The 25094-nt window shown below is 54.9% G+C and overlaps 1 protein-coding gene across 3 annotated transcripts in view; it reads left to right on the top strand.

Moving 5' to 3' along the window:
* KLHL29 (kelch like family member 29) overlaps positions 1–25094 on the top strand; it is a 320072-nt gene that overhangs the window by 275229 nt on the left and 19749 nt on the right. For all 3 annotated transcript variants that reach the window (XM_030920719.1, XM_030920720.1, XM_030920721.1), the window contains one exon: positions 19804–19942. In XM_030920719.1, the coding sequence (XP_030776579.1) occupies positions 19804–19942 (139 nt within the window). The remainder of the gene's footprint in view (positions 1–19803; positions 19943–25094) is intronic.

Genomic DNA, 25094 nt, shown 5'->3' with positions numbered 1-25094 from the left:
CCCCACCCGCAGACAGACTGCACCTGCACACCTGGCATGGCCTCCCCCTGCGTGCGTTCATCACAGAGCCAGGCCCCTGCCCTGCTGAGCTGCACCTGAGGCTGGGTCTGAATCCCTCCTGGCATGGGCAGTGGCAGAAGGACAGTGAGTGTGTAATCCTGCTCCTGGGACTAGGTCAGTTATCCGGAAGGACATGGCCTTACTCATGGTGGAGTAGAGGTGCCCCCACAGTGCCCCCGGGCACTTGTCCTGGGAAGGATCTCCAAACCCATGAGCAACCCCCAGGCCCACTGGGAAGAGGGGAAGAGAGATGATGAGTCACTGACGCTTGAGGCCCTGAAAAGCTGTTTACTGGGAGCTCTGGAACCAACTGCCCCCAAATGCATGCTCGAGGGCATCTCTCTGCATGGCTGTCCTGCACTCCTGAGCCAGCCGAACTGTGCCTGCCCTTGTATAGGATGAGACCTTGGGCAGGTCGCCAGGTATCCTCTAGAATCCATGCTCCAAGGGGACAGCCAGTTGCTGTATCCAGTGCTTGGCACATGATAGATGCTCAGTAGACACTTGTTGAGTGTATGAGTGAATGAATGGCTGCAGCTGAAAGGATGAGTGCTGCCCACAGTCCTGAAGCACAAGCTCTGTAGGCACCAGAGCAGGGAGGGTAGAACCCAGGAGGGGGGACAGCTTCAGCAAGGGTGCAGAGGGGGCTCTCTGGGCTCTTAGGGGGTCTTTCAGCAAAAGTCATCCTGAAAAAATTTGACTTTCAGTCATCAGCTTCAATGGTCTTAACACAAAGTTAATTCAGTTTTTCTGCCCTCTCACATTGTCTCGTCCAGATATTTTTGTAGGATTTAACCTCAGTGTCTTACTATCGCCCACTGACCATAGGAAATTCCCTTTTTGATGGATCTTCGCTCTGTGCAGGGCCACATTGTGTCTGAGCAGTGATCAGTGTTCCTCTTTCTCCTGGAGGCATTTGTTGTTTGTTGATCGATCGATCAATAGATGGTGGGGGCTTTGGCCAAGATAAGCCCTTGGCCATGTGAGACCTTGACAGTTTCTAGGACTGCAGCTTCTCATCTCTGGCGGTTGAGTTCACCAGCCCCTCCTAGGGTTGCAGCCCCTCCTGGTAGGTGCTTCTGGCCTTCCCTCCCTCCCCAAAGGCAAGAGGCCCCCTTACCACCTAAGGACAGAGCCCTGCCCTGTCCCCTCTTCCAGATCCCCCTGGGTTTTGCCTTGGCTCCTCCACCCAGCTTCTGCCCTTCCAGGGGTCCCACCCAGCTCGCCTCCCAAGCCACCTCTCCCCAGCCTGGACCCACCCAGCTCGCCCCCCGAGCCACCTCTCCTCAGCCTGGACCCACCCAGCTCACTTCCCGAGCCACCTCTCCCCAGCCTGGACCCACCCAGCTCGCTTCCCAAGCCACCTCTCCCCAGCCTGGACCCACCCAGCTCGCCCCCCAAGCCGCTTCTCCCCAGCCTGGACCACCTACAGACTGTCGGTGGTGCTCCTTGGACTTGGGCTTCACCTTCCCAAGGGACCCCTAAATCTTCCTGGGCCCCCAGCTTGACTGCCCGCAGCAGGGTGAGCAGGAAGCAAGGAAACACAGTGGTGGGTTGAAAGCCATACATGCAGGGCTTTGAATTAAGCAGAACCTGATTCAAATCTCCGCTCTGCCACTCACTTGCTGTGTGGCCTGGGACCAGTGACTCTGCGCCTCATTTTCCTGGCCTGTACCATGGGGGCAATCTGTCATACAGCTGCCCTGAGGATTCCAAGAGTGGATTTCATCAGCGGTCTGGTCTCCGAGAGGGTGGCAGGTGGGAGGAAGCGTTTCAAAGTGCTGGGCTTCCCCTGCCCCGCCCTGCTTCTGGCCACTCCCTGTCCCCAAACTCCCCAGCTGAGGACGAATGCTATGGAGTGAGATAGATGGTTGCAGGCACGAGGCGGGGGTCATCAAAGCGCCTCTTTGGACCATTAGCAAGCAACCAGAAGTGTGCTTGTTATCTTGAGTTTATTGGGGTTTCCAGGTAGGGGTCCCCTCCTCGCCTGCCTTACGCCCCAGTCCTAGACCCCTCGGGTCCCCGCGGGCTGGGGCGGGGTTGCCTGTGCCCGGCAGGAGGAGGAGGTGGTGACGCGTCCACTCGGGCCGCCCCGCCCCGCCCCGCGGCCCCGCCCTGCGGCCCCGCCGTCACGTGCGCCGGGGAGGGGACCACCGGGAGGTTCCCGGGCGCGCGGAGGTGGCGCGTCTGTGAGCGCCTATTTGCATATGCGCACCCTGGATATTTATAACTTCTCTTCAGCCAGTTCCAAGTTATTGATGTCTTAAAGTGACTTTAATCTGAGCCTTCTTTTCTCCAAATGGGCTTTTGATTTCCGGAGTGATATTATACATGGCTGTAAGCTATTGACTGAGCGATTGCCGTTGTGTTCTCAATGTGCTGATGCTGAAAATCTGCGATATAAATAAACTTCCTCTGGTAGAATCATTATAAAGCACAAGCAGCAGAAATTTATGGAAAGAACAGATTAAATGCTTAGACTTAAATTCTTCAGTGTGCTGGTTGCCCTAAACTGCTGTGTCTGGAGTTTGGGCTGCTGATTCAGGTGGAAAAAATCAAACGGACACATCGCTTGTCGGTGCATTTTTACTATGATGTATTGTGATGCCAAAAGAGAAAGCTCAAAAGCTGCCATTGATAATCCTGGTTAAAACTTGGAACATAAATTATTAAGACGTGTAGTTTCTTTTCCGAGTGGTTGGGGACTGAGGCGCATAGCATGCTAAAGAAATATAACATCAATATGCGCTTATGCATTGTAATGCGGGACATTTTTATGCCCATAATAAAACATTGCGCCTACAACTATGTTTATGAAAGCAACAGATAGGAAGATCCATAATGCCACTTAATAGAGTTAATCACCTCCCATCGGAACGTTTTAAAAAGCTTTTTATTGCACGTTGAAAAGCTCTGACCATAATTACTACAATGCACACTGTCAGGTGCCAATCAGAGGGCTCAAGGCAGCAAAGGGAACTTTCCAGCACACTGGGGCAGGGAGGGTTCTCAGGACTCTGTCCAGGTGTCTCAGCGCCAGGATTTTAGGTCGACTTTAGCCTCCGGTTGAACTATGGCAAACATTGGGCTCTGGCTGGGGCTTTGGGTTCTGAATTTTAAGCTCTGAGCTGTAGATGTAAATTACGAGTTTGCTTCTGTCTCTGGATTCTGGGCTTTGGACTATCCGGATCCTGGGTGGCCCCCGCCTCGGTCCTTGGGTCCTGAGCAAGATCACCACACAGAGCATATTTACCCAGGGCCAAGAGGCAGGGATAGATGTTTCCTAACAGTCTTAGGTTTGTTTGCCATCAATTTGATGAGTCCGGTTGACCATAAAAAAGGATCTAGTGGGCCCTCCCTGCACCTCTCCCCTTCCAGCCAGTTTTCCACAAAGGGGAGGGCAGCACCCTCTGTGCCCAGGGCTGGCATGTGGGTGAGGGCCAGTCCCTCAAGACAGTAGCCTGCCATGGAACAGACCCCAGAGTCATTGGTAGGGCCAACCTCACCAACCAGCCAGGAGGCTCCGGGGCCAATCACTCCCCTTCCCCTCCAAAGGAGATGCTTTATCTCCTTTTTCCCTTTTCCTACAACCATGGAGTGACAGGAGCCACAGGGAATCTCCCAAACAGCCCAGAAAAGCTGAGGAGGTAAAGGGCCAGCCTGAGGTAATTAAATAATAAAATTGTCTTTTAAAAGTGCACAGAGAGGGCCAGGTGCGGTGGCTCATGCCTGTAATCCCAGCACTTTGGGAGGCCGAGGCGGGCAGGTCACGAGGTCAGGAGACCGAGACCATCCTGGCTAACATGGTGAAACCCCGTCTCTACTAAAACTACAAAAAAATTAGCCAGGCATGGTGGCGGGCACCTGTAGTCCCAGCTACTCAGGAGACTGAGGCAGGAGAATGGCGTGAACCTGAGAGGTGGAGCTTGCAGTGAGCCAAGACTGCACTACTGGACTCTAGCCTGGGCAACAGAGCGAGACTCTGTCTCAAAAAAAAAAAAAAAAAAAAAGAGTACAAAAAAGAGTACACGGAGATAGTGCTCTCCATGGCCTGGGCCTCTCTCCCATGCCTGGGTGGTGACTCGGGTGGCTGGTGGCTGAGCTAGGGCCTCTGGTACTCAGACAGGGAATGTTCTGAGTGTGAGAGCTCTTTTTCTTCCTGAAAAGTTGGAAAAACAAGAACTGGGAGTGAGGACAGTGAGGCCAGGCTTGTCTCCCAACACCACATGGCGGATTTCTCTCCACTGGACTGGAATCCACCATGTGTTACAACTCGAAGGGCTGGGTTGCCACCAGGGGCCCAGGGTTTGGAGGGATGTGTTGTCACCAGGGCCCAGAGATTTCTGTGTTTGAAAAGTTGCTGTCACAGGCCTTTGGTGAGACAGAATCATACCTGAACTGACTTCTGGTGCCCAATGGGACACTAGTCACTGAATTTCCATCATGGCCTGAAGGGTTTGACACCCCTCTGCCATCTCCCTACCACCAGTACCCCTGCCAAAAGTGAGACCCATGCTGAAATGAACTTACCTTTTCAACTAGGGAACTATCTTGGTCCATTTTGCATTGCTATAAAGGAAGACCTAAGGCTGGATAATATATAAAGAAAAGAGGTTGATTTGGCTCATGGTTCTGCAGGCTGTATGGGAAGCATGACACCAGCATCTGCTTCTTTAGAGGTCTCAGGGAACTTCCACTCATGGTGGAGAGCAGAGGGGAGCAGGCATCACAAGGTGAGGGTGGACGGAAGAGAGAGGGAAGGGGCACCATGCTTCTTTAAACAACCAGGCCTAGCATGAACTAATAGAGCGAGAGGCCTCTCAAGACCGTGAGAGCTGCACCAAGCTGTTCACCAGGAGTCCGCACCCATAACCCAGACACCTCCCACCAGGCCCCACCTCCAACACATTTCCACATGAGATTTGGAGGGGACAAATATCCAAACCATATCAATAACCTTTTCCAAATTGAGCTGTATACTGGGTCCATGGGGGACACTGTCCATTCTTGCCCTCTTGGAGGTGAGTACCATGGTGGGACAGGCCCACACCTTACCCCAAGTTGTGCATGAAGTCACAAGGACAACTGGAGAAAATATTGAGGCATAGGTGTTGCAGAGGAAAAACTCATTCTATGCATCAGTCAGCAAAACTGTACTGAGAACCTACTCTGCATAACAAGCCAACCTCCCTGCCCTCAGGGGGCTCACATTCGAGCTCCCCAGAGCCTCCCAAATGATGACGGCATCCACATCCCAGATGCAGCAACTAGAGAAATAACAAGTTGCGGCCGGGCGGCGGTGGCTCAAGCCTGTAATCCCAGCACTTTGGGAGGCCGAGACGGGCGGATCACGAGGTCAGGAGATCGAGACCATCCTGGCTAACCCGGTGAAACCCCGTCTCTACTAAAAAATACAAAAAAAAAAAAAAAAAAACTAGCCGGGCGAGGTGGCGGGCACCTGTAGTCCCAGCTACTCGGGAGGCTGAGGCAGGAGAATGGCGTGAACCTGGGAGGCGGAGCTTGCAGTGAGCTGAGATCCGGCCACTGCACTCCAGCCTGGGCGACAGAGCGAGACTCCATCTCAAAAAAAAAAAAAAAAGAGAAATAACAAGTTGCATGTGCCTTTTCCAAGGCTGCCTAAGACAGGCTGAGCTACGATCCCCGAAACCAGGGCAGGGGTCTCAGGTGGCTCTTCAGAGCCACATCCCAACCCCCTTGCCAAGCTCCCTCCACCCCAGGCAGCAACTAGGGAAGTGTGCCCAGCCTCGGCTCGGGAAGGACAGTGTGTGGTGACCCTGTGGGAAGAGAGCAGTTCCTCTCAGTCTTTCTCGGGGACCAAGGCCAAAAGCCAGAAGGTTGCAGAAGTTGCTTATCCTGGAGGCAACAAAGCGAGGGTGCCTTGAAGTTATGGAGATCATGACTGTTCCACAAAGCCTGGCAGAAGGGATTGCAAATGAGTGCTGGATATGCAAGGAGCGTCCGTTGAGGAAATAGGCATGGGGCACTCACCTCTGATCATGACTGGATGAGTTTCCTTCTGAAGTCCAGTGCCTCCTGCTTTATGAAAGTGAGCCTAGGGTATGGTCAGGCAGACAGCGCATGTGGAGCACCCAAGACTAGTGCTCAACCACAAGCTGGCCCACCCAGACTGGCACAGAGGTAAAGGCAGCCCGACCCTCAGTGGTCACAGCTGTCCTCCCAGCAGCGATCAGGCACCTGGCAGTTGCCAGGGCCCCTCTCTCTCTGCCTAGCCCTGGTGGCCTTGGAGTGCCTGCTGGACAGTTGCTCCCAATTCCTCCCTGGCCAGTGGCCTTGAAAGAGTCCTGAGTCCTGAGTGAGTAGGGGAGGCGGTTGTGGTGGGCAGAGCCAGGCTCAGTGAGGTTCCCTGGGGGACTTCTGGGATGAGTTTGCTAATAGAGACGTCTGTTCTGGGAGGTCGTGATACCACCTGTCATTAACCCAGGCACTCTGCCCGGGGTTCTCACCAAGAATTCGTAGGTGGCTGCTTGCAGGCGGGTGAGTGATTTGCAAGGACCACAAGAATATTTGCATAAACATATGTATGGAAGTGTGTATTTATTTGCATTCATTTGCATAAATTGCTGGCTCTTTGAGCTGTTGTTCCTTAATTTTATATTTTTTAGTAAATTTCTTTGAGCTCTGAGCACAGATCCGGACACTTCGGGAATGAGAACAAAAAGGCAAAAACATACTCGTGAATCAGAAACTTGGTGAGGTGAGGCCGGGCGCGGTGGCTCAAGCCTGTAATCCCAGCACTTTGGGAGGCCGAGACGGGCGGATCACGAGGTCAGGAGATCGAGACCATCCTGGCTAACACGGTGAAACCCCATCTCTACTAAAAATACAAAAACTAGCCGGGCGAGGTGGCGGGCGCCTGTAGTCCCAGCTACTTGGGAGGCTGAGGCAGGAGAATGGCCTAAACCCGGGGGGCGGAGCTTGCAGTGAGCTGAGATCTGGCCACTGCACTCCAGCCTGGGCGACAGAGCGAGACTCCGTCTCAAAAAAAAAAAAAAAAAAAAAAAAAAAAAAAAAAAAAAGAAACTTGGTGAGGTGAAGCCTGAGCCTCTGTATGTTTTTTTTTTTTTTTTTTTTTTTTTTTGAGACGGAGTCTCGCTCTGTTGCCTCGTCCCTTATGGAGGAATACCATTTCCTTGTCCAGGTCCCTGTAGTCCTTCTATTTCCAAAGCACACCGTTCTTGTGGATCTGCAGCTTTGGATGCTGAAGCCCTGAGGCTGCTCACTGGCCTCTTCCCAGCCAGCCCCTCCCCACACCCCACAATAGGTGTTCACCCAGCTCCCCAGGACCCCCAGTGGAGGCCAGTCAGCCAGGGCCTCTGAATGGATACAGAGTAGGGGGTGGTCTCATGGTAGCTGCAGAGCCACCCACTCCTGGAACCCAGGGCTGCCTGCTGGCTGGTAATGGAGGGCAGCAGGCTCCCAGGGGAGACTGTGCCTGTGTAGGACCCCAGAGGGACTGTCTCTGTGACGGACCTGGCTGCACTGCCTCAATTCCTGCCCCAGTTACCAGCCTCGTTCACCAGCCTCCAATATATACCTTTCTGCTTCGCTGTCAGAGCTGGGTCCTATGGTTGGCATCCCAGGCCCTGACTGGGACAGATGCATGGATATGTCAGGCCTATGATAAATGCCACTTATGGCAGAGCCTGCCCAGGCCCTGGGGGAGCATAGCTTTGCAAGTTCATCACAGCCAACATGGTCATCACTGTCTTTGCACTCCTGAAGGAACTTTGAAGTCTGGGGCCGAAGCACCCAACCGGCCAAGCCCAGGCCTCATGGCCACATGCCAGCTACCAGGGAGCTACCTCCCCTGGGCCCCCACAGTGACAGGGCCCAGATCCCCACATCTTGGGATTGTCCCCAGTAGGAAGGGGTTCCAGTGCTGAGCAGCCAAACTCACCTCTGTCCACTCCAGTGGCTCCTTTCCCACCAGATTTGAGCTCCTTGGGGACAGAAAGTGGCTTCCTCTCCATGGTCCAGGCCTGGCATGAAGGAGGCCTGTAAATATGCACTGAGGTGCTGAGCTAGTTGATTCGGAGCGACTCACCCCTCTCACGTGTCCGGTTCTCCACTGGAGACAGCCAGCAGTCGCCCCATAGCCCTGCGCTTCCTGGCCCCACTCCTGGCCCCCTGGCCCTGGCCACCCACCCCTCTTTCCTCAGAAGGCCTCTAGCACCACACCTGACCATCCTGCAGCTCTCTCATCCAGCTCCTCACTGTGGGCACCTGTGTCTGCACTGAGCTGTGTCCTCCCCCAGGACAGAAGCTGTCTTGCTCACCTCTTGCCCCCGCTTCCTCCGCAGCTCTCACCCCACCCCAGCTCCAGGTGTCGGCCTGGGGCCCTGTGCCTTGTGGCACCTGATGATACGCTTTGGGTGCTTGCCTAAGGCCTGGGAAATTCAGAGGAGGGGTCAGAATGGGCTGGAATGGCAGGGGCAGCCCAGAAGAAGGGAGCTCATGATGGTGTGAGAAAGCAAGCCCCAGGCGAGGGGAGCGCGGGGAGGTGGGCCCGCACGTGCAGGGGCAGGCCACTCGCAGCTGCTTTCCAGCAACCTTTTCAGCGTCAGAGACAAACCTGATGTGGGCCCCCCAGCCTCCGGTGGGAAAAAGAAGACAAGTTGGTTTGCTTGGTTCAGTGTCAGATACGGGTTTGCCTTGATCTGCAGCTTTTCCCTCTGCTTCTCATATGCAGAGGCCTCATACTCACACACATATACAAGGGCGCAGACACGCACCCATGCCACATGCTGTCTCCCACACACAACTACACAGACACGGGCACAGACACATGCCCACACCACGTGCTCACATGCACTATGCACACGAAGACACACATACACCCATCCTCACACACACAGACACAGACACATACACAGGGGTGCATGCATACGTCCACACCACATGCTTGCATGTACATACACATACAGGCACGTACACACCCCCATACCACATGCTGTCTCTCACACACACACATACACACACGGGCACATTCACAGGGGTGCATACAGACCCCCATACCACATGCTTACATACACACACACACACACACCCCTACATGGGCACATACACAGGGGTGCGTACACAGACCCATACTACATCCTCTCTCACACACCCACCCCTACATAGGCACATACACAGGGGTGCATACACACTCCCATACCACATGCTCACATGCACACACACCCCTACACGGGCACATACATGGGGTGCATGCACACACCCACACAACATGCTGTCACACACACACATATACATTGGTACACATACAGGGGTGCATACACACACCCACCCACGGGCTTGCACACACCATATGTTCACACCCACACCTTTGTACCTACCACATGCTTGAACATACATGTAGATACACATGCGTGCACACAGCCATGTGTGCACACAGCACATGCCAGCCATACCAGTGACCTTCAGTCCCTAACGTGGCCCTCTCACACCTCAGCCTGTGTGTTCACATCTCGCCCCTGCAGCTAGTTGGGGCGCTCCTGCTCACCTTTTGAGTCTTCCCTTGACCGTCACCCTCCCTGTGGACAGACACTCTCCTCAGCTCCGTCGGGTAGAACCAGCCATCCCCTCCTTGGTGCCGCATCCGCCCAGCATTTGCCCCAGTCAGACTCCTCTTGCAGGGCATTCCAGGCAGACACACGCTCTGTGAGTGTGTCTCCTGTTAAACTGTGAGCTCCCCCAGCTCTGCACATGTGCCGATTTCCATGTGACCCCAGCACCCCCTTCTCCCCCAACCAGTGCCCGGCACACAGGAAACAGCAGTTTAATGAATAAACGAAGGGGCCAAACAGATACAAGCCATCTGAGGTTCCCAGAACTCGGGATCTGAGTCTGCCTCTGAAGGAGGATGTCAGGGCCCCAGCCCCACTCAGCGGTGGACGTCGTCAGCTACTCCAGGGCACCCTCTAACCTCTATAGAGCTCCCCTGGCTCTAGAGCTGGGCCTGACCCCAGGGCACTCAGAGCTCTCCAAGGTGCTGAACTTGGCTCTTGCATTTGGCCCCAACTATCTATCCTGGCTTCTTCAATCCCTCCAGCCAAGAACCACCCCATCTTCCAAGAGCCCACCCTCCAATGGAAAAGAAGCAGTACCTCTAAATAAATAACGCTGTAGACAGAACACAGTTATTCCACATGAAGACATGGAGGGCTATGAGCATGGGGTAGGAGTGAGACCCACCCACCCTCACCCCCACCCCAGACATTGGATTCAGCTCAGTTTCTGGGGCCAGATTCGAGTCTCTTCCTCTTCTGGCCCTGAGGATCAAGGCACCTCAGGATACCCCGCTTCCTGGTAACAAGTTCTAGCCAGCTACCTCACAAAAGGATGGCAGGGCCACCCTGCCCCTAAATGCCTGCCCCTCTGTCTGCTCTCATCTGCCTTGGCTCCTCACCTGGCCCTCCCCCAGCCACTTTCAGGCTTCCAGGCCCCACAGAGCTCTTCCAGGTTCTGCCTTGACTCCCCTGGATGTTTAATTCCCCATACAAAGTCCCCTCCACCTCCAGCTCCAGCCACTCTAGAACTCTTCACACTACTGGCCTTGATCCTATTTCTCACCCAAGTCTCCCGAGCCCTGGCCTTCTCCCAAGGTCTCTCAGCCCTGCCCTCACCCCATGGCATGTTCCTCCTCTCCTGCTCAGAATATTCCCATCATCCCTTGGCCTCCATCCTCCAAGCAGGGGAAGGAGCCAAGCGGCAGCCTTTTTGCTGGAGGCAGGAGGGACTACATGCTGCTAGTGTCAACCAAACCAGGCACTTGCTCCAGCGGCAGCCACGGAATTTGCCCATGGCCTTCCCTGTTTAGCTCAGGACCCACCCCCACCTCTGCAGTGCCCACCCTCTGGCCAGGTTCCTTGGGCTGGGGATGGGATCCTGACACTCTGCCCCCTGTCCTCCTCCATTCCTTCCTAAACAAGAGACCGTACCCTTTGACTCCTACTCTGAGCCCACAGGGCACGAGCTGTCCAGGAAGATGATCTGTTTTTGGCTTTTTTGGTGGGGGAGGGGGTCGGTGGGTAGATCTTATGATCCAGGCAGCTAGGACCCAAAGCCTGGAGAGAACCCTGTTCTGCAGAGTGGCCTCAAGGGCTCTAGGCTGCACCTGTGTTCGGCGGCTGCTGGGGTGGTCACTTCTTCCCAGGAAGACCATTTAAGGCTCTTCAAAGCCGTTGGAGCTGAACAGATAATTAAATCTTTCCCCGAGGAGGACCTAAATAATTAATGTGCCAATGCTTTAGCAACTGCAGATTGCATACGAATTGCAGAGTTATCGCCGTTATTAGCACCAATGTTGCCTGAAGTTAGAGGGGCTTGACTTTTACATTCTGTCCATCCGATTCCACACAACTGTGGTATTTCAAATAGTTTCAGTGGATCACATTTGAGGGAATGTCATCTAACCCCCAGCACACATCTGCATGTGGTCTATAACCCACAATGAATTCCAATCAGAAAGGAACTTTTTGTGCAAAACATGGTGCCAGGTGTTCAGGGGGTCAGAGAGACAAGCCCTCCAGAAGATCACAAACTAGAAAGGAGATGGACAGACAGACAGACATTCCTCCGTAATAAGGCAGCCAAAGGTCTCTACTCCAATGAAGGTACCAGGTCTCATGGGACCACAGGAGAGGGTGAAGTTAATGGCAACTGGGGAATTCTGTAAGAATTTTTGGAGGATGGGATTTTAAGCGAGGCTTACAGCCAGGCATGGTGGCTCACACCTGTAATCCCAATGCTTTGAGAAGCCGAGCCAGGAGAATCACTTGAGGTCAGGAGTTTGAGACCAGCCTGAGCAACATGGCAAGACCCTGTCTCTACAAAATAATAATAATAATAATAGGGTGAGGCTTAAGGAATGGATGGGATCCTAGGAAGCAAGTATAGGAGAAACCTTGGCCAAGGCAGAAAGAGAAACAAACATTCAAAGTGAAGGAACAGGATGAACTGGGTGTGAACTTAGAGTTGGGGGATGTGTGGAACATGATAGAATATGAAGCTGTGAGCACAGGTCAGGTCAGGTCATAGAAGCCTGCAGGAGCCCACGGTAAGGAGTTTGGAAATAAGGGATCGAGGCAGTCGTTGGTCTGGTGGACCCTAGATGAAGAAAGAGCTCCCACTCAAGGTCACAGGAGGATTGAGGTGAATCTGTGACTAGATCTAGGTCTCCCAGTCGCACTACCCACGGCCCAAGCTGGCAGCTGCCTCTGTTCAGTCCTTGGACCTAAGGGTCAAGGGCACAAACCCAGGGAAAGAGAAGGGAATATTTCTGTTAGTTTTATGATGATTTCAAAAAATGTTAAGGAGAAAAATAGAAGTGAATTTTCTATCATCTTAGAGGACATGAGACTGTTCCAGCTGGAAGGCAGTCTTCAGTCCCACCCACACCCACGGGTGTGCAGCCCTGGGTCAGGGGCTGTAGGCACAGAGGGGACCTCTGGGGCCAGATATCACTGCTCAGTAAATAGGCCTTGTCATCCAGTGTCATCAGTTTGGAAACGGCAGGCTAGCGAGAGAGGTTGTGACTGTTCCTAGGACTTTGGCTCCCTTTTAGACAAATGGCAGAAATTCCCATTTGGACAACAGGAAAGCCAGAAAGGCTCCTCACTAAAACCCTAAGTCCAGGCAAGAAGTCAGAGTGTTTCACGGTTCCTAGGAGGGTTTGCCTGCGTGGGGCCTCAGGTGTCACACGTCCGACTCAGGCTGGATGAGGGATCCACAGGTACCGCCCACAGGTGGTTTCATTCTGTCTCACCTGGAAGCTGGAGCCTGCTCTTGGCCTCCAAGGTTCATTCTGAGGCCAACTCTTCTTTGGAAAAGAAGTAGGGGAAGAAATGCGTATCTGATCAGACGGGGGAGGGAGGGCAACATTCCGCTCGGGAGGCGCGTGGAGCAGCAGCGGGATGCTCTGTTTGCGTAAAGCCTCCATTTGTCCCCACAGTGTCAGCATGCGTCGGCCTCACTGCTCCTGGATGAATTGCCCTATGGGCCTGCCTGACACTGTCTTCGCTGGGCTTTCTCAGTATATTTCACAACTGCTCTGAGTTTATAATTTTTTCAGGTCTTTTATCAAATATGTGTCATACATACCAATGGGATGGGAAGCATTTATCACCTAGCTGGGTTCTTACTTGAGCTCTGAAAAAAATGATTTGGCCACACAACCTTTCTCAAGGCTCTGATTTAATGGACTTCTCTGCGGCAAAGCCACTGAAATTCTTTGCCTTTTAATATTGACATCTCTTCCTCTTTATTACCATCTCACACAGCCCTTATAGTCCAGCCAGAACGAGCCCATTAGTCTCTGACAAATAACTTATGTCGTTTGGTGAAAAATATGCAGAAGTTTGGCTGCAGCTTCATCTCCAGCCTTGGTTCTGTTTGTGGCTTCACTCTCCTCTAGGCAAAGCATCCAGCCCCAGGCAGAGCCTCCTCAAGTCCCCATTCCCTCATGCCCATTGCTGCTGCATGCACAGAGCCATTTTATACTAACCACTTAGAATGAACGGGGTTTGAGACGGGTCGCTAGAGGGGATATCTGGTCCATAACTCGGGGGTGAGAACTGAATGTGAGCCATGGCCTCAAGAAGCTTTGCTCACTTTCACTCACTCTCCAGGGACCCCTGGCACCACTGCCACAGGAGCGAGCCTGGGCTAGCCTGTTGGAGCATGAGAGACCACGTGGAGGAGAAATGAGCTGTCCCAGATGAGACATTTAGACCAGCCAGTCTCTGCCAGTATCATCCAGGCCTGACCTAGATCTGCTGAATGTAGCCCAAACTGCCAAACCAGAATCGCAGTCTAAATAAGTGCCCATAGCAGCATTGTTTACAATAGCAAAATGGTGGCAGCAACCCAAGTGTCCATCAAAGGATGAATGTTAAACAGTATGTGGTGGCCGGGCGCGGTGGCTCAAGCCTGTAATCCCAGCACTTTGGGAGGCCGAGACGGGCGGATCACGAGGTCAGGAGATCGAGACCATCCTGGCTAACACGGTGAAACCCCGTCTCTACTAAAAATACAAAAACTAGCCGGGCGAGGTGGCGGGCGCCTGTAGTCCCAGCTACTCGGGAGGCTGAGGCAGGAGAATGGCGTAAACCCGGGAGGCGGAGCTTGCAGTGAGCTGAGATCCGGCCACTGCACTCCAGTCCGGGCGACAGAGCGAGACTCCGCCTCAAAAAAAAAAAAAAAAAAAAAAAGAAAAAACCCAAAAAAAAAAAAAAAAAAAAAACAGTATGTGGTATCTACATACAGTGGAATATTAGCCAGTCGTAAAAAGGAGGGAAATCCTGATGCATGCTACCATGTGGGTGAACCTTAAGGACATTATGCTAGGTGAAATAAAGCCACTCACCGAAGGACAAACATTGCATAATTCCACTTATGAGAGGGTCTAAAATAGTCAAACTCACAGAGACAGGAAGTAGAATGATGGTTGCCGGGGCTGGGTGGAGGGGAGGTGGGGAGTGGTTGTTTAATGGGTGTGGAGTTTCTGTTCATGAAGATGAAAAGGATTCCAGTGGTTTGCCCAACAATGTGAATATACTTAACACTACTGAACTGGACACTTTAAAATGGGTACATTTTACCAAAACTTAAAAAAAAAAAAAAAAAAGAATTAGCCTCAAACTGTACTAGCAAAGGTGAAACCAACACAGGGAAAGTTCCCTGAGCACTGGAGTCCATCATCTATTCATGCTTTGTGTATCAGTTAGCTCTTGCTGTTTCACGAACAATTCTAAATTGGGTGACTTAAAATTGAGTGTTTCAACAACAGCCACTTATTTAGACTGTGATCCTGGCCTGGCAGTTTGGGATACACTCAGCTGATCTAGGTCAGCCTGGCTGATACTGGCAGAGACTGGCTGGTCTAAATGTCTCATCTGGGACAGCTCGTTTCTGCTCCACGCGGTCTCTCACGCTCCAACAGGCTAGCCCAGGCTCGCTCCTGTGGTGGTGGTGCCAGGGGTCCCTGGAGAGTGAGTGAAAGTGAGCAAAGCTTCTTGAGGCCATGGCTCACATTTACACAGGGTCAACTTCCACCACATTCTGTGGTCCAAAGCAAATCACAAAGCCAGCCAAGATTCAAAGGGTGGGGAAATCATCTCCACCTCTTGACGGGGGAAGCTACAAAGAATTTTTGCCATCCATCACACCGGCTATATATATGCCAGGCCCTGTGCTGAGTGTTGAAGATAAAAATATAAATAAAACACAGTCTAGTGCAGGAGGCAGACATGTAAATAAATAATTACAACTCCTAGTATCTATAAAGAAGTGAGCACAGGTTGCTCTGCCAGCCTGCGAGAGAGGGTGGAGGGCAGGGGTATGGGAGGAAGAGGGGAAGGAGGCAAAGGGGCCCAGGACAAAATAACACTTGCCCTGGTGGTGAAGGATAAATACTGCTTGGCCGGATGGAGGAAGGGGATGGAAGATCCAGGCAGAGGGGATGGAGACTTGGAGTGGGGACGTGTGTGGGGTGCATGGAAGCTTCGCTGGGGAGCAAAGGGCCCCCTGGGAGTGGAGGAGGAGCTGAGGGAACGGGGAGACCCCCGCAAGGGGCCGTCCTGCCCCTGCTCAGCCCCGAAGGATTTGTGCGGCCAGAGGCTGTGAGGAGCTGCAGTGTGGAGGTGGCCTGGAGGGGGACAGGCTGGAAACAGGGAGGCGTCCTCAGAGGCTGTTGCAGTGCCTCAGGTGAAAGATGAGAGCAGCTCACCCAGGGTGCCGAAGGGCCCGGGGCAGGAGCGGCTGGATCCTGAGAATTCTAGGAGGTAAAAAGATGGGACTTGGTGTGACGAGGGGTGGGAGGAGTCCGGGGAAGGCCCGCAGAATGCGGGCAGTGGACCGTCTTTCGTGGGAAGAGAAGCTCCATGCTGAGTCGAGCATCCTGGGCGTGCGGGAGGAAGTGGGAAAAGGGGCAAAGAGGCCTGGGACAAAAATCTGAGCCTGGGGGCAGCCACTTCAGTGAGCAGCGCCAGGGTGTTCAGTCCCACAGACGCAGGCGGGCGGCCCGCTCAAAGCCGAGGAGACCCAGAAACAACCCCTGGGGCTGGCCAACAGGGACGGATGCTGAGGCCAAGTCTTCACCCCACCTGGTAGGCTCAGCTGCCAGCACTCCGCTTGCCAGACCCCAACGAGCCTCCATCCAGAGAAGGCCATAGGGTCTCTGGGCCGTCTTCTCCCGCAGAAACCTGGAGCAGCAGAATAGTGCAGGGTGCCAGGTGCTTCTGGAAGGCCACTGTGAAGACCCAGCCCTGAGGCCTGCAGACCTCCCCACACCTGGGAACAGGCCTTGTTGTTGGAAGGCCTCCTCACAGCACCCCCACACACCTCACTTGGAAGCTCCTCAGAGATCAGGGAGTGTCCTTTGCCAAAACATGGGGCAGGGAGGAGGGCAGCCTGTGCCCAGCGGGTCCTAGTGCCCCCTTGTGGATTCTGGGTCTGCCACCCCCCAAAAGGCACAGCCTGAGAGCCTGCTTTGCCAGCTGGGCAGGCAGTGGGCAGCAGCCTGCACACACCAGCCGATCGATACCTGGAATGCACTTGGGGCCTGCTGGGAAAAGGAGTCCCCTGGTGAGCGCTTTCATAAATTGACAAATTCTTCTGAAAGTGAATAATCTTCCCCAACTATTAAATCCAGATTTCCACCAAGTGAGATTCAGAGAGAACAGAAAGCACCTACATTAGGAGGGGGACACCTGAACCTCCAAGCGCCTTCCAGGTCTGGCTGCAGAATTCCTGGAGCAGCAGGTGTCACGGCCAGGGCTGGGGCTGCTGATAGAATCACTGCCGGGACCTCGATTTGAAGGGAAGGTCTTCAGAAACCCTCGGGATGCCTCAGGCCCAGAAGGAGTAGGCATGTGTGTGCTGCTGTGTTTTCCAGGCCCCTAAGCACCGATTAACTCTGCAGGCATGTGGGGCCACATCTGTCACTCTCTGCAGTGTGACACCCAGGGGGCTACCAAGCAGTTATCGCTGCCCTTCTGTGCTAGAGGAAACGGAGGCTCAGAAAGCTGGGGTGGCTGGCCCAGGGTCACACACCAATTAGTGGCAATGCTGGAACAAGAACCAGGATCCAGGTCTTCAGAATCCCAGCCCAGAATTCTCTCCCCTCCCCTACCACTTCACTCAAAAAGGTGACGTCATCTACCTCGCTCCACTCAAAAAGGTGATGTCATCTACCTGGCTCATGGTTTGGGCATTAATTCAGCTGGTGACTTTCTGGAGACAGGTGTGAGTACGGCAGCTGAGCCTTATCCAGCCCTGGCCCTACAACTGGCCCTGTGCTGTCTCCCCTGTGCCCGGGCTGTCTGCAGGCACTGCCAGGCTCTCTCCAGCCCAGGCCTCTATCCACTGCCTCCTACCCCAAACCCCGGGTGTCCCACAGGCCCCACCCCACAACTGATCTTCTAGTTCCCTCCCTTCCTGATGTCCCACCACCATCCCCTCCAAAATCCCGTCAATGGTCTCCACGCCTCTGCCTCCCCACTTCCTTCCTGCACTGAGCCCCACGGGGTCCATACACTCCTGTTTCTCTGTCGTGCTGCTGCTGTGTAATTCCGGCCTCCGTCACCGTCACCAGCACTGCACTCTCCCCCACGCTGAGCTCCCTGTGTGCCCGCCACATGCTGTCTTACGGAACCTTCAACAAGTGCGGACCCCGAGGCTCTGGGAATGTAGGTCCCCTTTCCCAAGGTCACACAGCTGATAGGAGGCCCAGTGCAGGTTCACCCTCAGGTCTGGCTTCGAGGCTCAACTCTCCTCACAGCACTTCTTTGCCTCCATTGGCTTCCTAAGCCACTCCCCATCCTGCCTCTGTGTGGATTTGTCTGAAACCCAAGTCTAACCTCACCACTTCCTATCCAGAATCCCCGGTGGCTCCCTGGTGCCCTGGATGAAGCTGCAGCTCCCAGGCAAGACTGTTGCGATCTGGCCCCGCCCACCGCCTCATTGTGTTCCCTGTTGGGGCCCTTTTGTCCACCTGCACCAGCCCCCTCGTGCTGCTGCGCCCTCCCGCACCCTCCCGCTGGTGATCTGAGCCTGTTGGTCTCTGTCTTAGCTCCCACCCTCCTTGCTCCGGGTCTGAGCTCGCCCCATGTAGATCCTTCCTGAAGTCCCAGACAGAGCCCCCTTCCACACCCCTGGAGATGCTCTGCTACGACTCCAGACTCAGCATGACTTGGGGTTGGTGGGGTCAGTGATTCGGCCTTGCCCATGGCTCCCAGAAGGCAGGGCCCCCGACCCCACTGCCTGAACGTGCATGTGGCATATTCTCCAGGAGCCCCTCCCACTGTCTTCCTTGGTCTTCAGCAGAGCCCAGTGTGTCCTCACCAAAAGGGCCTGCCTGGCCGTCAGGGAGCAGAAGCAGGATCCTCAATCCCCATTTTACAGATACAGACGTAGAGGCTGAGAGAGGCAAAGGGGCTTGGCCAAGTGTCAGAAGCAGGGCTGGGGCCAGGAAGAAGTCCTGGCGGGCAGCCAGCCCTGGCCCATGTGGACAGCGATAACCAATGAGGCTGGAGCATGAGCGATGGCAGGGGGTGCTGAAGAGCAGGGCTCAGCTCTGCAGGCCACCCTCTCCCATACATCTGCTAAGGGAAATCGCCTGGCCTGAAGACAGGTCATTCTGGCCCAAGGATCAGGGCCTCTGATGCACAGCTACCAGCAACATTAAGGGCAGTCCTGGGGGCAGGCAGATGAGGCAAGGTTGTGGGAAGCAGTGGTCACCTGAAGGCCCTAACTTTTTCCAGTGAAAGAGAGTGTGCAACCCCAACAGGGTGGCTGGCAGGCTCTTCCCTCCTTCTCCTTTCTAAGCCTTGGGGTGGGTCTGGGAGAAGCTTCTGACATCCCCAGGTCTGGAGCCCATGGGCCCGGGCACTGTCTGTGCCAGCCCCAGGTCCGAGACACCAGGCACAGGTAGGTGCGCAGCAGAGTGAGAGCCTCCGAGGCCACTTCCTGGGACCTGCTGGGCTGTAAAGCAGGCTCTGCCCAATGTCAAAGCCCCAGGAGAGGGTGGACGTCCTGAGAGACTCGCCTGGGACATGGCAGGAGGCGCAGAGGGTCCCTGTCCCTTGCTTGCTTGCTTTCCCGAAAAGTCCCCACAAATGTGAAACAGAAGGAGGTGTTTGCCAGGCCTCCCATGGCCCCCTCCTTTCTCGGGGTCTGCTCCCATGCCATGGCTGTGAGTGTCTAACATAAGGGACGCTGTTTTTGCAGGTTTTGTGGTTGTGATTCCTTTGAACCATATCCAGCCCATCTTACATCACAATGCCATGCTTGACTTGGTCTCCAATACATCGGCACCCATTGGCATTTGGAGAACTTGCTCCGTGGTTATTTAACAGTTTTTAGTTGTCTGTGATAATGTATTCTCTATGTTTCCAATCGTCAGTATGGGACTCTCTCCCCCAACCTTTCAATTTCTGGGTTTGATTTTTTGTATCATACTTGGTTTTTTTGCTTTTTGAAGTTGTGATGCCTTTGGTTATTAGCCCCTCCCAGTGGCTGCTTGTTTATGCATTATGTTTGTGACTTCTTTTGACTGTCAGTGTTGAGCCAGTCTTGCCAAGAAACAATATCAAGTATTTCCTATTTCTCTACTTCTTGAAAGAAAAAAAAATACTTTTTTTAATTAAAAAAAAAAAAACTCTTAATGGGAACCTGGCCCTGTCTGTCTTCTCTGTTCTGCAGAAATGTTGAAGGAATTGAACCAGCAACGCAGAGCGAAAGCGTTTACAGACCTGAAAATTGTTGTTGAAGGCAGAGAGTTTGAAGTCCACCAAAATGTTCTAGCTTCCTGCAGCTTGTATTTCAAGGACCTGATTCAAAGGTTTGCCTTCCTTCCAGCTGTGGTCGGGTCTGTTCCTTTGTAGGACGCTTTTGTGTCGCTTTTCTCTTCCCCTCTCTTGCAGGTTCCTGAAGCGTGACTCCCTGTCACAGAGCCAGTAGCCATCTCTCCTCCTCCTCCTCCCAGTACCCTCTCACACACAGCCTCAGAGCAGCCACTGCCCCAGCATCTGCCCCCAGCCACAGCCTTGCTGGTCACCAGGGGCCTCTACCAGCAGTAGACAACACCCCGCCCCACCCCTGAGATCCCAGGTTCTCAGTGGCTCACAAGCCCTCCCTGAGATTAGGGGGATTGTAGGCTCCATTTTAAGGGATCACTGCACACTGCCCCCACTGGACCAGAGCAGGATCCCCACTGCCGTCGTCCCTGCTGTCAGTGATGACTAATGCCAGGAAAGCACGTCGATCAGGCCATCCCTGCTGAGGAGCACAGGGTGCCCCCGGGGCTGCTTTTCCCCAGCCCAAGTCGGGGAGAAGAGACCTGTAGCAAAGCCTGGGCCACACTGCATGTCTGATCCTTGTGCACTGAGCCCAAACCGGCGCTGTGGAGCATAGACCAGGTGTGTCCTAAACACGGTCTCTGTCAACCCTCGCTCCCTCCCTCCTGCCCTCTGCCCCGGCTATTTCTACCTGAATGAGTCTCATTGGTGCATGAGCATCTTCTTTTTTTTTTCTCCATTATGTTGATTTTTTTAATTTGTCTGCTTCATACCTTTGCAAAGAAGTCAGGGGCCACCTTCCAGCTCCGTAGTAAGGGAGAGCAGCCAAGGGGCCAGCCCAGGGTAACGCTCACATTTCTCTCAGCCCTCAGCAGATTAACGCCGCTGCTCCTCTTGCCTTGCAGCCTCTCCGGGGCAGACGCTGAGCCAGGACTGTGCTCAGAGGGAGGACAGGACCTCTGCTTCCCAGTGCTGTGTTTGGACTTGCCAACTAACCCCGGAGTGACTGTGTTTTGTTTCAGGATGGATCCCTGGCTGGCATCTCCTCTCCGATCCGTCCTTTCACATAGAGCCCAGCTGCCCTGTGGGCGGGCTCCGCCTGGCCACATGCCGGCCCTCAGCCTCGCAGGAAGGGGCAGGCTCTTTGGGACTTCCCATCTCATGGACACCTTGGGTCTCCTGCCCCCGGTGCTTGGGCTCTCTCTGTCCAAGCACAGGGGTTAGGGGCATGTGGTCTGGGGTGAAGGGACATGTCTAGTGCCCTCACCAGGCCGGGGAGGACTTTGTGCTTCCACTCTTGACAAATCCTGGAAGCGGGGGCCCGCATCTGGCTGCCGGATCATGGATGAGCGTCCTAGGGTCTTGGGCCTGGCTCCAAACCAGCTGGAGAGGACAGAAAGGGGGCAGGTCAGTGCTGAGCGGCAGCCTAGTCCCCAGCTAGAACGTGGTGGGCGAGAGCAGCACGGGGCCCTCCGATGGCTTTCAGAGACCACACATTGAAAGCCAGAGCCCTGACCCCATGCTAGGACCTGGGCATGGTCTGAGGTGGGTAATGTCAAGAGCAGTGAGGGACACCCACCTGAAGGCGGGAGAACAGTAGGATGTGTCTCGGTGGCCCTGATCAGAAAGGATGGGGCTGGAGGAGAGAGGACATCCCCGCCTTTGCAGGTAGGAGACCTGGGTCCTACACCTGACTCTGCCACTTGTCCTGTGACCTCAGACTGGTCACTTCCTCTCCTGCACCCTGGGCTTTCTCATCTATCAATCAGAATTGGTTCACATGATGCCCAGGTCTCCTTGCAGCTCTGACACCTCAGAGTGATGGGCAGAGGATGGGCAGGACCAGGACGGAGAGGCTTCCCACGTGCAAGCACCAGGACCCAAGAAGCTGAGGTGTCATGGGCACCAGAGGTCACAGGGAGGAGAGCAGGTCCACAGGCCAGCGTTGGGAAAGCTGGGGAGATGAGCAGTTGAGCATCTGGTGTGTCAAGCTGAACAGCCTGATGGACGCCCAGGTCCCCAGGTTGGGCCACCTGTAGGCAGCCAGGTGCATGGATCTGAACCCAGAGAGGTCTGAGGTTTGTAGAGTCGGGGTTGGGGGGCCTTCAGCATACAGGAGGGTCACACAGGAAAAAGGAGGGGAAGCCAAAGCCAAGCCCCAGGGTGCCCTGTGACTGAAGGTCGCCGTGTTAGTTTGCAGCCACAGAGCACACATGACCATTGGTGCTGATGAGTGCAAACAAGTGCCTTCTCAGGAAGAAAGCCAAGTCTTTACAGGAAGATGGTTTCCTTTCCCGCCGTGTAAAATCATAGAGAATTTCACATTCTTGGTGGTCAAGAGAGAAGCTGATGTCACCATGTCTTTTCAGTCTCCTTCACATCCGTGACCCTGGAGACTTACTGTGCAGCGGCCGGACTGGCCCAGTGCGGAGCTGTGGCCCTGCCCTTTGACCCCAAGCAGTGGCTCCCCCCTCAGGCAGCTGCACTCTTGTAAGGGGAGGGAGTAGGGACCATTTCTGGGACCTCTGTCCTGGTGCAGACCTCTGTGGGGATCAACATTGGCCCTCCCTGGGTGAGCCCTGCCAAGGGCAGGTGACTCCTCCCTGCTGTCCCAGCATCCCTGAGCTTCCTGTCTTGGAGGCTCAGGCTAGACTCCCACCCCCAGCCTGGGACAGGTGACGTGTCTACCACTCCAGCCCCAGGGAGGACAATGACCCAGCACCCGAGCCTGGCAAGGACAGTGCCTGCCAGACCCAACCCCAGTGCAGACACCCTGCCCTGGAGCCACAGGACAGAATGTGGGAATCCAAGTCATTCACTCGCTAGTCACTCAGCAAACACACAGGAGCCCCTCCTGGGGCCAGGACTCACACCAAACACCAGCCGAGCCCACAGTCTGGTGGGGACACGCTGCAGACAGGCAAGGAGACGAGTGGAGATGATGCTTCAGAGACTCGTGGGCCAAGGGCCTGGCTGTGGGGGAGGGGCATTCAGGGAGGCTTCTTGGAGAGGTGGCATCTGATGTGGGTTATGAAGAACAGGCATCGGCCGGGCGGACACGTGGGGAAGAGCAAGGTCGAAAGGCGGGAGGGGGTCTCAGGTCCCACAGGTGACTCCACGTTGCTGCAGGGCCAGGCATGACGGTGGCTTGCAGGGGACGCGGCTGGAGGGAGGCTGGACCTGGGTCACAGGAGCCTGGGAGTGTTGCGACCAGATGTGTGTTTTGTAAAGATGACGGTCAGACCGTGAGTGGGAGCGCTGGGTCTCAGTGTCCTCTCCCAGGGTGTGGCCAAGTCCCTTTGGGCTTGGCTGGCCCCGTGGCCATGCAGAAGGGTCCCAGCAAAGTCCTGCCCAGAGCCCCACACCCTTCACCCTCTTCCCTGAGCATGTGTGGGTGGCAGCGCCTGCCACCTTGCTTGGTAGACAGGTGTGGCTTGGAAGCCAGATAACGAGACTCCCATGTCTCACTTTGGATGCTGGCACAATGGCATGACCCACACCTGTCGCCAAGTTACCAAGGGTGGGCCTGAGCCACACAAATCCCCAAGACCCAGGGAAACTCGTGCATGCCCATGCATGTGTTGTGCAGCTGAGGACATGTCCAGGTGTTCATTCACGGGCAGAGTCCTCTCTTCTGAGCAGAGCTGGGTACCAGCCACCTGCCCCAGGCCTGTGCCTCACCTGCCGCTGCCCACAGATTCCGCCCATCGCTCCAGACAGTGCCCAGTTCCACCTTGCAAAATGAAACATCTGACCGCCGAGGTGCGTGAGGGTGGATGAGCGCCTCCGACCTGATGTGTGAAAGGAAGGGCATTTCTAATCCTGGATGAGTCCATGGCTTATGGTGGGATTGCAAACATCTCCGTAGTTGGACCTAGCCTTTCCTCTGCTGAGCAGAGCCTACGTCCCGAACTCTGGCCTCTCCTGGGCACCCCCACCCTGAGAAGGAGGTGACTCCAGGAAGCTCTGGTCTTCTGACAGACCCCATGGGGCCCGTGTGGCTGGGCAGCACCAGCCTGCCCCTCACTCTGCACCCCACCCCCCTTTGTCAGCTTCATAGAGAAGGTTAGTGCTGCCCGTCTGCCCTGCTGCAGTCCCTCTAAAGCCACGTCGTGACCTGGTGAGCCAGCAGCACCCCAAGCCATTCACTCCATGGAGCCCAGTAGGACAGGACAAGAAACGGCTCAGGGCAGGGATGGTACAGCCACCGGTGCCCCCTCCTCAGGGACCAGGGTCACCCATCACGGGGGTGTCCCTCTGGGGTCCCTGCTCAGAGGGAAGAGGCCTAAGGAGCACTGGGGTCCAGTCCCAAGACAGTCTGGTGTTCAGGGATAGAGAGGCGCCCCCACCCACTCACAGCTCTCCAGGCCACGCACAAAGGCCTGTGTGGATGAGAACCATGTGTGTTGGTAAGAGGCACAGTCCTCGCCCTTTGGGGCCTCGTCGCCTCCTTGAACTCAGATTCTGACAGAGCCCCCATCACATTCCCCTGTGCCTCTGTGGCCATTCCCTGCAGATCATCTGCCCAGCGCCCCCTCCACCCCATAGGTGGCCCTCACAAGGGGCCAGGAGGAACAGAGCCACAGCCATGCCTCCTGTAGCCGAGGGTCCTCCTCAGTCTAGACAGCACCTGAGATGCTCTACGGCACCTGCTGCCCTTCCTCCTGCGCCTGGCGGCCAGGACCCACTCCCTGGCTCAGACTGTGGGCAAGACAGGCAGCACCCCTCAGCAGCCATGTGGGTCCCATCGCACCTGTCACTCAGCCATGGACTGTCCATCTGCCCAGCACCCCTCCCCACAGTGCATCTGTGTGCGTGTGTGCTCGCACATCCTGAAGTCCCCTGGGCTCAGCCCTTCACTGGCTTTGAGCTCCTCCACCTGAGGACTCCTGGGTAGACAAGGGAGCTGGCCAGAGGTGAAGGCAGCAGTGACTGGGGGCCTCGGGAGCAGGCTGTGGCCCAGTGTGACCTCCACAGGGCAGAGGGGCATGCAGAGGAGAGGCCAGGCAGCAGCTTGCAGGAGGCCCGGGCAGCAAAGACAGGAGTACGAGATTGACCAGATGGCTCTGGGGCTGGGGGTGTTAAGGATTTCTGTGGTTTCAAGTGATCACGTAGTGGATTATTTTTACACTTAACAAAGCCACCGAGGTATGGAAATCCATCCCAACAGCAGAAGACTAGGTGTGTGAAGTCACT

Source organism: Rhinopithecus roxellana, chromosome 17 (genome assembly GCF_007565055.1).
Source record: "Rhinopithecus roxellana isolate Shanxi Qingling chromosome 17, ASM756505v1, whole genome shotgun sequence".
NCBI classification, from domain to species: Eukaryota; Metazoa; Chordata; class Mammalia; order Primates; family Cercopithecidae; genus Rhinopithecus; species Rhinopithecus roxellana.
This window is presented reverse-complemented; position numbering and strand designations above follow the sequence as displayed.